The following is a 14,980-nucleotide window of genomic DNA, read 5'->3' on the forward strand; positions in this document are numbered from 1 at the left end:
ACTACCTGAAAGGGGGTTCCAAAGAGGATGGATCTAGACTGTCATCAGTGGTAGCAGATGACAGAACAAGGAGTAATGGTCTCAAGTTGCAGTGGGGGAGATTTATGTTGGATATTAGGAAAAACTTTTCCGCTAGGAGGGTGGTGAAGCACTGGAATGCGTTACCTAGGGAGGTGGTGGAATCTCCTTCCTTTTGAGCTTTTTAAGGTCAGGCTTGACAAAGCCCTGGCTGGGATGATTTAGTTGGAGATTGGTCCGGCTTTGAGCAGGGGGTTGGACTACATGACCTCCTGAGGTCCCTTCCAACCCTGATATTCTATGATTCTATAGATGTTACCCAGTCTAATAGGGTTGAGAATTTAGACTGCATGCTTATATTTTCTTTTGGTAACTAGCTCTGACTTTTTGCCTATCACTTATAATCACTTAATTTGTTTAACTGTTTATCTTTACCAGTGAGTTTGCCTGAAGAGCAGTGGAAGATGGCATATTCCTCAGGTACAAGGCTGGGAATTCAGGGCGGATTTGGCTGGTGCCTTTCCCTGTGCGATCCATGAGTGACTCTGGGAGCATTCATGCAATCTAGCTGGGTGTGGGACTCCACATGCTGTTGTCCTGAGCGATATCAGGGCCTGGAGGGGTTTGCTGCTTGTCACTAGCAAGGCATTGTGAGAGATAGCCCAGACTGGAGAGATAAAGGAGCACAGTGATCCCACAGTCCCAGGCTGCACCCTGGGGATCCTGTTACATAAAGAAGCGAGAGAAAAAAGTTACAACAGTCAAGGTGGAGATGATGAGCACCTGGGTGACAGTTTTAGCTGTGTGGATAAAAATAAAATTCCTGAAAGGAAGAAATGGAGACTGATCCCAAGTGGCAACCTGACAGTGACATCTTAATGTGGAACATCTGCAGTGACCAAGATAAAAAAAGCAGCCAGTGTGCTGTCCCCTTGGATGGGACAGGAGACAATACCACAGAATGCTCAAAAACTGTCATTTAGACTGCCACGGAGAAAACATGATCAAATTTGATGGATTAAGGGATGATTCCCGAATGCTGGGAAGGGAACTCAGGATAGGGTTATTGCTGGTATCGTCAAAGATTTTTCCAGCACCAAGAGCGACTGAAGGAAAGAGATCGACACTGGTAATCAATAGCAGTTTAGAGCGGAATACTGGATATCTTCTATGGAGACAGAAAACTGTTGGAACTAGACAATGCTGGAGCACAGGGGAGATTGGGATGGCATTTTGGGATGTATAAGTAGGGGCATAGCGAGCAGATCGAGGGACGTGATCGTTCCCCTCTATTCGACATTGGTGAGGCCTCATCTGGAGTACTGTGTCCAGTTTTGGGCCCCACACTTCAAGAAGGATGTGGATAAATTGGAGAGAGTCCAGCGAAGGGCAACAAAAATGATTAGGGGACTGGAACACATGACTTATGAGGAGAGGCTGAGGGAGCTGGGATTGTTTAGCCTGCAGAAGAGAAGAATGAGGGGGGATTTGATAGCTGCTTTCAACTACCTGAAAGGGGGTTCCAAAGAGGATGGCTCTAGACTGTTCTCAATGGTAGCAGATGACAGAACGAGGAGTAATGGTCTCAAGTTGCAGTGGGGGAGGTTTAGATTGGATATTAGGAAAAACTTTTTCACTAAGAGGGTGGTGAAACACTGGAATGCGTTACCTAGGGAGGTGGTAGAATCTCCTTCCTTAGAGGTTTTTAAGGTCAGGCTTGACAAAGCCCTGGCTGGGATGATTTAACTGGGAATTGGTCCTGCTTTGAGCAGGGGGTTGGACTAGATGACCTTCTGGGGTCCCTTCCAACCCTGATATTCTATGATTCTATGATTCGGGGAATGTTTCTCTAGCTCTTGTGCATTGTCCAGACTGGTTTGCATGAGTTAATTGATTTTGTCAGACCTTGTAGCCGGACACGGCCCCGTCCATGGCTTGGTCTCTGCCAGGCAGGAGCAGCTCCTGCTCCACGGGGAGGAGGGGCAGCCCATGGCCCCCCCACATCTGCTTTTTTAAATGTGTCTGTGTAGACTTCCTGTTATGCCAGCTTCACCTTGCTCTTAAAGTGACGTTTGCCGTTTTCTGTCTGAACCACAAACAACAAAGGAAGTCCTCGCTGATGTGAGGGGCTTGCTTAAAGCTATACTACTAATTGTATTCATGCTTATGAATATGTAATCAATATGTAAGGAGTGAGTGAGATAGTATGAGTGTAAGAAACCAATCTCAAGGCTTAAACCGAAATATTAGCGTGTAAGGATAATCAAGGTGCATATGGGACTGTATATAAACTTATGGCAGTAGTGGTCAGAGAGATGTAACCCACAACAGCAAAAACTCAGGACCAGACCAGAAGCAATAGAGCCCTCCCGCTAGGGTGACCAGATGTCCCGATTTTATGGGACAGTCCCGATTTTTAGGATTTTTTTTTATATAGGCTCCTATTACCCCCCACCCCCGTCCCAATTTTTCACACTTGCCGTCTGGTCACCCTACCTCCTGCAGACACGAAGGGGACTCTTGTCGCCTAGTGGTTTGATCTCTGGGAAGCTGGAACCTGGCCAGTCTCAGTCACCTAAGATCAAAAGCAACACCAGTGTCTGCAGCCTGTCACCAGTATGCATGGAATGTGTGTGTGAGTATAACTGCGCAAATAAGGGAAGCAAGCAATAAATCAGCCCTCAGTACTACTTCAATTCAACCTTTGTTTGTGGTTATTCCTTGGCTGGTTCCAAGAAAGGGTAACAACCTCACCTCAGAATGTTGGGGGGCCCTTTCATTGCAGCCTCTCCAAAGAGTCACCTCATTTTGGGAACCTGGGGGAAGTGCTCTACTGCCCAAGTAGAAGGGAGTAGAGCACCTGTCTACTAGAGCATGATGGAAGATGCACCACACACACCCTTCTCAGGGAATCCAGAACTTCAAAAAGATGTATTCGAGGAACGATTTGGGGAACATGAGAGAAGCTGAGACTTTGGGGGGTAGGAGGATGTTTTGTAGGAAGAGGAGGACTAAAACGTTGGATGTTGTCTCCCTTTGTTTGGATTGTACTAAGGTGTGTGTTCCCTGAGGGTGTGACTGGATGTGCCGGGCAGAGGAGTTGCATGCAGGATGCAGAACCCTAGATGAGAACTGTAAACAGGCATTGATCCTGCTTCAGATTCAGAAAGAAGTAGGGGAGCCAGACAAATTAGACAGGAGTAAAGTGCTGACTTGGGCATTTGGCCATGGGTTTACAATACCGTCCCCAAATAGCTACAGAGATGCTAGTGTAGGACATTGGACACAAGGAAATCTGAATGGCCCAGTGGATGCCACAGACCTCCCCTTCATTTGCTGGAGGCAGCATGATTGTGTGTGAATCATGGAGTGTGACAATTTTAGATTGTTGAACCTTGTAATTGAAAAAATGCTCCAGGAATACCATCAATATACTACTATTTACCTGGCTGATGACAATATTTTTGATCGTGTGACCTAGCTTCCAGTGACCCAGTTCATGGCCAAGCACTGCCAAAACTTCTTCATTTTTGCATCCTTGCTTCTTATTCTGTGCAAAACGAGAGAAAAATCTCAAACATCTCACATAACACGGTTAACCAATTTCCTGCCTGCTGATCTGTTTTTTCCAAACTCCACGGTATGCCAGCTCAGAAAGCAGTTATTTTCCTCTTTTAAGCAGAGGAATACAAGTAAAAACTAACCTCTTGTAATATTCTACCCCTTTTTTATAGGAACTCACTCATAAGAGCTGAACTCGAGAAGCCATTTACTGTGCCTAATAACCATTAATGAAGCTACAAACTTTTGAACAATACTACATAATCTTACCTACCAGCAGATGGTCTGATCAACATAGAGACACTTTTATACTGAACTTTCATAATGTCTCTCCACTTATAACGGAACTGAATGAGTTAAATTAAAAATATAATGAATAACCATTGAGCTTTATCTGTTTGGTCTTATTTGCTATGTCTGGGGGCCTTAATATACCTCTAAAATAAAAATTCTGGTCTCCAGGCAAGGAGACAACAAAACGAGCCATTGAAAACCAGGAGACATTATTTAAAAGGAAGCCAAACACACAGAGATAGTGCACTGCCCTACCCAGAGTGCTCAACAGAGGAGACAGAAGCAAAAAGAAAAGATTAAGGAAAATTCTTGTTCGGGTAAAAACATAAGAACAGCCATGCTGGGTCAGACCAAAGGTCCATCTAGCCCAGTATCCTGTCTTCTGACAGTGGCCAACGCCAGGTGCCCCAGAGGGAATGAACAGAATAGGTAATCATCAAGTGATCCATCCTCTGTCACCCACTACCAACTTCTGGCAAACAGAGGCTAGGGACACCTTCCCTGCCCATCCTAGCTAATAGCCATTGATGGATCTATCCTCCAAGAATTTTTCTAGTGAACAGAGAAAGGACTGTCTGCTGCTTGGAAGAAAACTCTGCTGAGCCAGCTACCTTCATAATGTGCTGGAAATGGCCCAACTTGATTATCATACACATTGTAAGGAGAGTGATCACTTTAGATAAGCTATTACCAGCAGGAGAGCGGGGTGGGGGGAGAAAAAACCTTTTGTAGTGGTAAACACCCATTTTTTCATGGTTTGTGTGTATAAAAAAATATTCTGTACTTTCCACAGTATGCATCCGATGAAGTGAGCTGTAGCTCACGAAAGCTTATGCTCAAATAAACTGGTTAGTCTCTAAGGTGCCACAAGTACTCCTTTTCTTTTTGCGAATACAGATTAACACGGCTGTTACTCTGAAACCTTCATAATGCTGAGGATGTCCTAGATTTTGTTTTGTCCTGTCCTCTCTCTGCTGGTAGGACACTGTCCAGACTGACATACAGGATGGTGGAAAAAGTTATTACTGTACAATCAGTCTTTGTAAAACAAATTTGCTTATTCTACTGAAGAACACATCATTTGGAGACATTTAAATGTGTTCTTCCAAACAGTTCAAGTCTGAACTATTTCCCCAAAACCTTTATAACTGGGGCAGACTGAAATCCACTTTTTTGGTTCAAGTGGGTTTTACAAATTCAGTTTGGTGGATTACATTTGCTATCCAGACTTTCTCAGGATGCAGACTTTGTTCTGCAGAAGAGGTCTGTTTCTCACCCCACAGCTGAAATATAACCAGGAGACCAGCCCTGTCCAACCCTGCCCCCTGAAGGCTCTTCCTGAATTGAAGTCAGGAATCTTTTTGCCAGTCCCTCAAGACTGGATAGGAAAACATGCTGCTGACTGCCTGGAAAAGATTTTTGAATGGGGAGAGAAGTAAATTTATAAGGTCTCCAGCTGAAGACAGATACAGGTGAGGGATATATCAAGATCTAACGAGGCAAGAAATGGATAGGAAGGTAGAACCCAGAACTTCTAAGGTGGAAAGAGAGCCCAACAGAGCTCTCAAGAGGTTTTTAGGAACCTCTAGCCAAGATTCTTGAGCTCCTGATGTTGCACCCATCCACAGCCTTGGAAGGTGCATTTGTACCAGTGTCTCAGAGATTCTTTTGTAAATAAATCATGAAGTTTCAAATGCTTTCAAGGTTTTGTTCTTACAGTTTCACAATCCTACAACAGAATATGGAGAAGATGTAAGGGAGAATCTCGCTGAGGGATCAGGCAAACTACATGACAGGAGAACAAAAATGAAGCTCACTTTGACTTTGGACTTTGTGTCATCATCTTCACCATCTTCTCCCTCTGAGTGTTCTTTGTTCAGTGCACAGTAATCTTCCAGGAGGGTGTCAAACAACACTATCCGCTTATTCTTGAAGAAGCCATAGAAATAAGCATTGCTATGGGAGGAACGCTTGGAACCTAGTGGGGGTGAAAATTCACATTAAAAACATACGTCAAAGTACTTTGTGTGCATTAAAATCTAACTGTGCAACCTTCTATTTAACAGTCTTTCAAGGGCATTTCCTTTCCACCATGAGATCAGTAGGCATTGATTCATGGCAAAATGCATTAAATCTCAGGTTGAAGCATATTTTTAGACACCCTGTTAGATTTGTTTAATCTATTTCTGTACTACATACATACTGTAGGGATAGATTTCTTTATCTGCAAAACCTATTATAGAGGCACTGAATACAACACCACAGTTAAGGCTGTGTTCAGAAAAGGACATAAAATATGGCATAAAATTTTCTCAGTAAGAAAACAGCCTTTAAATGTGGAATTTTATATAGTTTTAGCTTAGCACTATACAAAAACCAATGCATCACATTCAATGGATTTAAAAATAGCTAGCTGATATATCTCAAAAAGTAATAGCATATGGGGAATAGTCATGCAATGGGTACATTTCTATTGGGGTCTTACAAGGATGTGTTCTTGGTCCACTTCTATTTGAAAACTTTATCAATGATAGGGAAGAAAATATAAATTCCTTGCCCGAAAAGTTTGCAGATGACAAAAATTGGTGGAGTGGTAAACAAGAAGAATGAGTCAGTTCTACACAGCAACGTGGATTGAATTAGTACAGGTTAATGTAAGTCACACATCTAGGAACCAAGAAGTTAGGTCACACTTTTAGGATGGAAGACTATCCTGAAATGCAGAGACTCTAAAAAGGACTTAGGGGCCATAGTGGAAACCAACTGAATGTGAGCTCCCAGTGAAACATGATGGTTAACGGCATATCTGACAGTTGGATATATGAGAGTCGAACACTGAGCTAAAAAATATCAAGCTGTTATTACCACTGCATACAGAATTAGTGAGACTGTTACTGGAATATTGTGGCCCATTATAGTGTCCACAGAAGCTACAAGAATGATCGAAGGTCTAGAAAACATGCTTTACAGTGAGAGCCTAAAGAAGCTCAATCTATTTAGCTTATTTAAAAAAAGAGGTATTAAGAGGTACTACGCATAGGAAGAGGATTTCTGATTGTAAAGGGCTCTCTTGTCTAGCAAGCATAACACGATCCAAAGGCTGGAAGCAATAGCTAGGTAAATTCAATCTAAAAATAAGTCATACATTTTTAATGGTGAGAGTAATCAAACACTGGAACAATTTATCAAAGGATGTGGTAGATTATTAATCACTTGGAGTCTTTAATCACAACTGGATATCTAAAAAATAAGCACTACCTCAACCGGAAGTTATAGGCTGTGCGCAGGGATCACTGTGTGAAATTCTCAGGCATATGTAATGCAGGAGAACAGACAAAATCATCATCAGAGTTCTTTCTTGGCCTTAAAAATCTATGAATTATGCCCCTTGAATTTTATATAGTTTTTGTTTAGCTCTGTGTAAGAAATATATCTCCTGTTAAAATTTGTCAGGAGAGTTTCTCATGTTTGATTGTTGGTGTGTATTTAAAACATTATAATCTATTTTACAAAAAAACTGGCAGAGGGAAATCTTGAGTAGATTAGGTACAGATACTTCTGAAAGGAAATATTTATGTATAAAAGACAGTTATAAAGCAAACTCCTGAACAGTGAACAGGAGATTCAACCAGAGCACTTTCCTTCTAGATGTATAATCCAACTCTGGTAACTATGATAACCAGTGAAAAAACAGTTATTGTGATCTTCAAGGGATGTGCTAAATTTTCCTTCCCTCCTGAAGGGAGAGTTTTCCTTCCTGTGCATAAACTGCAAGTGGCAGCTGCGTTGGAAGGAAGTTTGTAATCTTGAAAATACACTACCAAATTTAGAGCCTGACTACATGGATTCTGTGCTAGTATAACTACAATCTGTTGGAAACCAGTATAAAGCCATACAATTCCCTCGTATACCAGTTATATCAATGTAGCTTACTCCTGTACAGGTACAGAAATAAACTATACCAGTATAAGCACCTTCATACTAATACAACTGCATCCACACTATGATGAATGCTGATTTCACTAGTTTTATTATAAAAAGGCACACCCCAAACCAAAATAGTTCAAATTGGTACAAAAAACTATGTGTAGACTCAGCCTTATGTAGCATTAAAGAGGCTGTGATCACAAAATGAAAGAACCAAATACTTCTACACAATTAAATGTATCAACACTGATAGGAAGTACTTAGTGTGACAACAACAGGAATATCACTAGGGAATTAACTAGAGCAAAGGCAGCGAATTGCAGGGGACAGACCAGACATAACTCAGACTCAAAGTGTCACAAACATAACAAATTAAGGTATCACAGAATGTGAAAAGAACTATTTTTAAATTGCTGTGGTATATACCAATGTTAAGAGTCTGGACTGGAAGGACTGAAAATTCTTGAGTATGAGAAAAATTCTTCAATAGTTGCTATTATAGAAATATGGTGGATGGATTCATATGAATATTTAAATCCCCAGTTACCAACTATTTAAGAAGGAACAGGTGGGTAAAATTATAACAACATTACATAAGAGTTGGGTATCTCTATTTTACAGATGGGGAAACTGAAGAACAGAGAGGTGAAGTGACTTGCCCAAGTTGTCCTGTAGCCAAATGGCAGAGCTGGAAATACAACTCTGGTCTCCCGATTGTTCTAGCCATCAGACCAAACTGCCTGCATAAAAAGTAGCATTACCTGTTTTAGAGTTACTGCAACTTTGAAACACAGGCTTTTGACTGATTACTGTCCAGTGTTTTAACAGGTAAAGTATAAAATGAGATACTGGCATTTAACCTGGGTGACACATGAAGATTTAGAAGAAATGGCACTGGAACAAAGTAGTAATTTAAAAAGTCACCTGGTCCAGGTGGTATATCCGCTAGCATGGGGTTTTTATACCCTCCTTGGAAGCATATGATACTGGCCATTGTTAGAGGCAGGATACTGGTCTAGATAGACCTTTAGTCTGAAGAAGAGAAGAGTGAGGGGGGATTTGATAGCAGCCTTCAACTACCTGAAGAGGGATTCCAAAGAGGATGGAGATAGGCTGTTCTCAGTGGTAGCAGATTACAGAACAAGGACTAATGGTCTCAAGTTGCAGTGTGGGAGGTCTAGATTGGATATTAGGAAAAACCATTTCACTGGAAGAGTGGTGAAGCACTGGAATGGGTTACCTAGGGAAGTGGTGGAATCTCCATCCTTGGAGGTTTTTTAAGGCCTGGCTTGACAAAGCCCTGGCTGGGATGATTTAGTTGGGGTTGGTCCTGCTTTGAGCAGGGATTGGATTAGATGACCTCCTGAGGTCTCTTCCAACCCTCATCTTCTATGATTTTATGGGTCTGATTTAGAATGGCAATTCTGGTACTTATATACATGGAAAAGATATGATAGTGGAGGGTTTTGCAACCTTGCTGACAAAGCCATAACAAGATGCAATGGCTGGAAGTTGAGTTTAGATAAATTCAACCTTTAATTAAGATGAAATGTCCTAACTGTGAGGTTAAACAAACATTGGAACAGTTTACAAGTAGAGGTGATGGATTCAGCATTGCTTGGAGCCTTTCAGACTAAACTAGATATATTTTTAAAAAATATACTTTTATCCAACTTCTGGGAGAAGTTCTGCATTCTGAGTGCTGGGGAGAGCTGGATAGTTGTGGGGTCCCATCTGGCCTTGGAAACAGTGAATCTATGAATTCCCATCATTCCCTCCCTTCATGGGCCTTGGGGATTAACACTTACAGCTCTGCATTAAGATAATGTCTATAATCAAATCTCATGTTTCATGGCTTCAGATGGTCACCAGCATTGGTCAGGAAGGTATCTTCCCCGGCCCACCACCAGTACACAAGTGGCCAGATATTCTCAATCTCCCTTGCTCTCTCCATTTTTTTTTTTTTTTTTGGTGCCTTCCTCTGAAGCATCAGATTGGCCACAGCTGGAATGGAGACCAGATGGAGTGGGCAGTGTTCTAAGATGGTATAGAGAATCCTCTTTCTAGATGCTTGACTAGTATCTTGCTCACATGCTGAGGGTGATACTGATCATCAGATCTGGGGTCAGTAAGGAATTTTCACGTGGTCAGTTTGGCAGGGATCTGGAGAAGAGATGTGCATTTTTGTCTCTGCAGCTTGGAGTATGGCTCACCTGCTGTGATCATCTGGGCATATCTCATCTAATCAATCTCCTGTCACTGCAGGGGCCATGGGCACTGGTGGCACCTTGGTCTCTCCCTGTGGCACACACTTTAGGCTCCTGAGAACTGAAATGCTTTGGTCTAACTAAAGTCTTTGGACTTAATATAGAGGTATCTGGGTGAAAATTAATGACCTGTGCTATACAGGAGGTCAGACTAGATGATCTAATTGTCCCTCCTGACTTTAATCTCTATGAAATTAAGAAATTTGTTTGTCTCCATGTTTATACTGATGTCTCATATCTATCTCTTTACCACAGACAAATCTCCTTCCATCTAAACTAATGTTTCCATCCCCTTTTCTGGAATCTCCTAATGGACATCAAGCCATCAACTGAAACTTAACATGGTCAGAATAGAGCTCCTGATCTTTTCCTAGAGGCCCTCCCCTGCCCATCTCATCTCTAAATTAGTGAAGAGATGGTACCCTCATCCTTTCTGTCTCTCAAGCCCATAATCTTCTATTCATCTTTGACTCAGTTCTCTTCCACTGTGTCAAGCACAAACTTTTATTCTTAACTACAAAGCCCTTCACAACATAGCCTCATCTTCCCTATAATTTTATTGCACTGCCCATCAGGCCAGCCTTGATTGCCTGATTCACCACCTCTCCCACAGGCTACTCTTCAGCATGGAAGAAGCTTATGCATGATGTCACAGATAATCACAATGGTGCCTTCTGGCCTTATAAATTTATATAATTAATGCTGCAAAAGAGTTAAGCTGTTTGAGACCAAGGACCCTGATTACATTTATGCTGGCACACAACCACTTTAGAATAGCTATGATGACCTGACCTAACCCCTCCTCCCCTCCTATAGATGCAGCTATGTCTACAGAAGAATACGTTTGCTGACATACCTATTGTCTTTCTGGAATGTGGAGTTTCTATACCAATGAAAAAACCCCGTCTGTCATGTAGGCTGAATCTATGCTACAGCATTATGTTGGCATAGATACGGTGACATAGTGATACTGCTATAGTCTCCATATTGTAGACATACCCTAAGGCTCCTTTGCTATTGGGAAACTGAAATGACTGCATTTAAAATAATTTTTCCTTTTTTGGATAGTCCACACTGAGGACTAAATCTTTTTTTTATTTGCTACAAACAGAGAATTGTTCAAAAACGCTGTTTCATAAATATGTGGAGTAATTTTTGCTAGTTTTAGGAATGATTTAAGTCCAACTGTTGGAAATGCTCTACAGTCTGCATGGTTACTTGGATTGCCTTGAAATTTTATGTGCCACGTGGGAGTGTGGGGTTTTGATCAGTAACCCAAATTTGGGGTCATTTGAATCCGAGATTCCCAAGACAGAGTCCCTCCCAAAAAACAGCTTTTCTTAACGTTCACATATCTAGCAATGAATTTTTGCTCACAGAGATCAAAGCAGAGCTGAGATCACACCAGGGTCTCAGGTGCTTGAGAATTAGCCACCCACTAGCCCTGGGGGAAATCAAATTATAACCTTATTAGCTAAAGACTTTAGTTCTTCAGTTAGGAGAGGTACCCTCTGAAATGCTTGATGGCATGTCAAACAAATTACACTGAGCAAGTGCTGAGAGAGAGGGGCTAACTATCTGGAAAACTAACTCTACATTACAGGACCTGAATGACTCAAGGGAGAATGTACCAATCACTGAATCTGAATAAAAGGAGTACTTGTGGCACCTTAGAGACCAACCAATTTATTTGAGCATAAGCTCACGAAAGCTTATGCTCAAATAAATTGGTTGGTCTCTAAGGTGCCACAAGTACTCCTTTTCTTTTTGCGAATACAGACTAACACGGCTGCTACTCTGAATCTGAATAGCTTCCAGGCACTGTGAATTCAAATCCAACCCAGGACAGAATTCTGAAATAAAAAGAAAACGGGCTCCAATCTGTCAAAGGGTTTATTTTAGGGAAATGCAATCTGAAGACAGCAGAATATTCAGCAGGTAATTAAACTGTTTTTTGAGAAGAAAATAAGTTACACGTGCAAACGTGTAACTTCCCTGGGAGGGAAGCATGATTAGTGGTGGAAGAGCAGACGGGAATAGGGGGAGAGGGGGATGGGATGCAGTGAGGGGAAGAGAGGTGATTTGGAAGGCGATTAATGGAGGGGGAGGGTCAGGTAATGGGTGGGACACTGGGATGGGGGTCTTGGTGGTGACAGGAGGACTGGGGGAGAATACGAGCAGGGGCACCTGGGGGCCCCAGGACCATCTACGGGGTATGGTCCCTCTTCCTGGCTCTCCTTGTGATCTGAGAAGCCTGCCTTTCTGCGGGTGGTGGTGGGTGTGTGTCTAAGCCTGTCTCCCTACTCCCCCTCTGTAAACGAGGATCTGTGGGCCCTGCCCAGCTATAGGGGTCTGACTCTCCTTCTGATCCCAACATGTGAGCCATGATCTGTGGAAGCCCTGCTGCTCTGGGTGGGGAGCTTAGAACAGCCACCAAGAACACATGGCTGAAACTGGGAATGCTTGACACTGGAAACTCTCCAGCAGTGGGAAGGGGAGAAAAGAACACCGACTGACATGAATGCAGCAGTTGATGTTTCAGAGCTAATGTTTCGGGCTATATTCAGCTCCACTGGGTATGCTTTTTCAGCTAAGAACATCTCATTGAGATGAATGGACCACTTAACACCTGGGGAGGTTTAGGTTGGATATTAGGAAAAACTTTTCCAGTAGGAGGGTGGTGAAGCACTGGAATGCGTTACCTAGGGAGGTGGTGGAATCTTCTTTTTTTGAAGTTTTTAAGGTCAGGCTTGACAAAGCCCTGGCTGGGATGATTTAGTTGGTGTTGGTCCTGCTTTGAGCAGGGGGTTGGACTAGATGACCTCCTGAGGTCCCTTCCAACCCTGATATTCTATGAACACCTCTCTGAGCCTGCTATGCTGCTATGTGTTCTGGGTGCTAATTGGATTGTAAGGGGAGGATCACCCTGGAAACGTTGGCAGGGAATGGTGGGACAAAGGAAGAAGAAAGAGACTCAAACCAGTCTTCTCTTGGGGCTTGTCTACACTGGCACTTTATAGCACTGCAAATTTCTCGTTCAGGGATGTGAAAAAACACCCCCCTGAGCGCTGCAAGTTTCAGTGCTATAAAGTGTCAGTGTAAACAGTGAACCAGCACTGGTAGCTATTCCCCTCATTAAGGTTGATTTTTTTAGAGTGCTGGGAGAGCGCTCTCCCAGTTCCATGCTGCGACTACATAAAACATGTTAAACGTTTAACGTTGCCAGTGAAGACGTGCCCTAAGATGCTTAAAACTTTTGGTAACCACCATATAAAAAAACTGTCAAGATTTCGGGACAAAGACAACGTCTGAGATTTCTCTCACTGGCCTTGTCAGCCACTACACACTGCAAACATTTCAAAGCATGACCATCATCCCCATTGCACTATAACAAGATGTACAGGAGGGGGAAAGGAGCACTGAGGAATCACCTAGCAACCAGTGGAAAGACCACTGGACTGGGACCATTTCTAGCTCTGCCACTGGTTTGCTGGGTGACCTTGGGCAAATCACTTCAACTCTGTGCCTTAGTTTCCTGTAAAATGGAGATAATGAAAAGTTCTTTGATATCTAGTAAAGAAAAGCACTGTACAAAAGCTAGGTCTTTTGATTATTACCTAGCCCAGTAGCCTATCAACTGCAAATCTAGGTAAGAGGCAAAACTACCTAAATGGCCACTGCTCCTAACAAAAACAATCTTGTTGTTTAAAAAAAAATAAAATTAAATAGCAAAATACTTTGTTAATACAGAGTTAAGGTTGCCTAGTGACACCTTGTCCCTTTCCAGAACATCAAGTTCAGTAAAACTTACACTTCTGAAAATCAGGAAATACAAAGTTAAAGACGATGACCACACAATCTTACCTCTGCCTTCTTTGAGCAATGCTCCACAACACCCATAATACATACACACTCCCACTCTGCCTTGTATTGGACAGGTGCGACCTGCACTTGCCATGTGCTCAAACAAACACTGAGCCTACTGCCTTGAGAGAATACCACGCTTTCACTTCATATCCTTTTACAACTCCTTCACACTTGCATACAGGATGCCACAGAAATTTATTCTTTCCCCTATCCATCGTTAATCATCAATTCCCACTGGCCATTGCCAGCTCCAGGGGGGCAAAGTTAAGGTTGCATGGGCATTTACCTTAACTCTGCGTTTCCTGGTTTCAGAAGTCTGAGTTTCGCTGAACTCGACATTCCGGAAGGGCACGAATGATCAACAGGCAACCTTAACTCTGTTAAAGTTTTAATAAGACTGATTTAAACATTGAAAGCTCACCCGAAGCCCAGTGAAGATAATGGAAAGGCTCCCACTGATTTCAAGGCGCTTTAGATCAGATCTGAAGTTAGTACCATAGTTAATTAATAGGAAGAGCTGATACTGATCAGGTAAGGTTTGCAAACACTTTCCATTGTAAGCCTGTTTTTAGTTGCTCAGAACTTTGCCAAACTATAACCATTTGGGCTAATTTTTTCCATTTGTTCTCTTTACCTCAGTCTAATGTTTTGTACCTTTCAACAATTCAGCTATTTCCAAGAATTATGTTGGGAAAAAATAGGTAGTTTTGCAAATATTCACCTTTCCCCCCCAACTATTTCTTTAAAGAGCTCCAGTGCCTCAATGTGGCATGTGAAATTAAAATTTGGATGGATACTCTTTAGGTCAGAGATGTGCTTTTTGCTGTCTCCATGAAAACTAACCTGTATTTGGCCTCTGAAAGTTGTCATTCACACAAGATGAGCAGAGCCTATTAGAGGCTCATTGCTGAAATTATAGACCTTTTTCACCAAGCACGTTCCCATCCCCACAGCTCCCTCTATGGCAACTCCACGGTACCTGCTCCTAGACTCTAGAGAGCCTTACATGGCTCTAGATGGGATACAGGCAAAACAGGAGCTGCAAA

The 14,980-nt window shown here is 42.4% G+C and overlaps 1 protein-coding gene across 2 annotated transcripts in view; it reads right to left on the reverse strand.

The window, feature by feature from the left end:
• ZMPSTE24 (zinc metallopeptidase STE24) overlaps positions 1-14,980 on the reverse strand; it is a 116,832-nt gene that overhangs the window by 22,662 nt on the left and 79,190 nt on the right. For both annotated transcript variants that reach the window (XM_084652324.1, XM_084652325.1), the window contains 2 exons: positions 5,691-5,851; positions 3,464-3,568 (listed from right to left, as the gene is read on the reverse strand). In XM_084652324.1, the coding sequence (XP_084508450.1) occupies positions 3,464-3,568; positions 5,691-5,851 (266 nt within the window). The remainder of the gene's footprint in view (positions 1-3,463; positions 3,569-5,690; positions 5,852-14,980) is intronic.

Source organism: Lepidochelys olivacea (assembly GCF_965140295.1).
Source record: "Lepidochelys olivacea isolate rLepOli2 genome assembly, chromosome: 19".
In the NCBI taxonomy this organism is placed as follows: domain Eukaryota; kingdom Metazoa; phylum Chordata; order Testudines; family Cheloniidae; genus Lepidochelys; species Lepidochelys olivacea.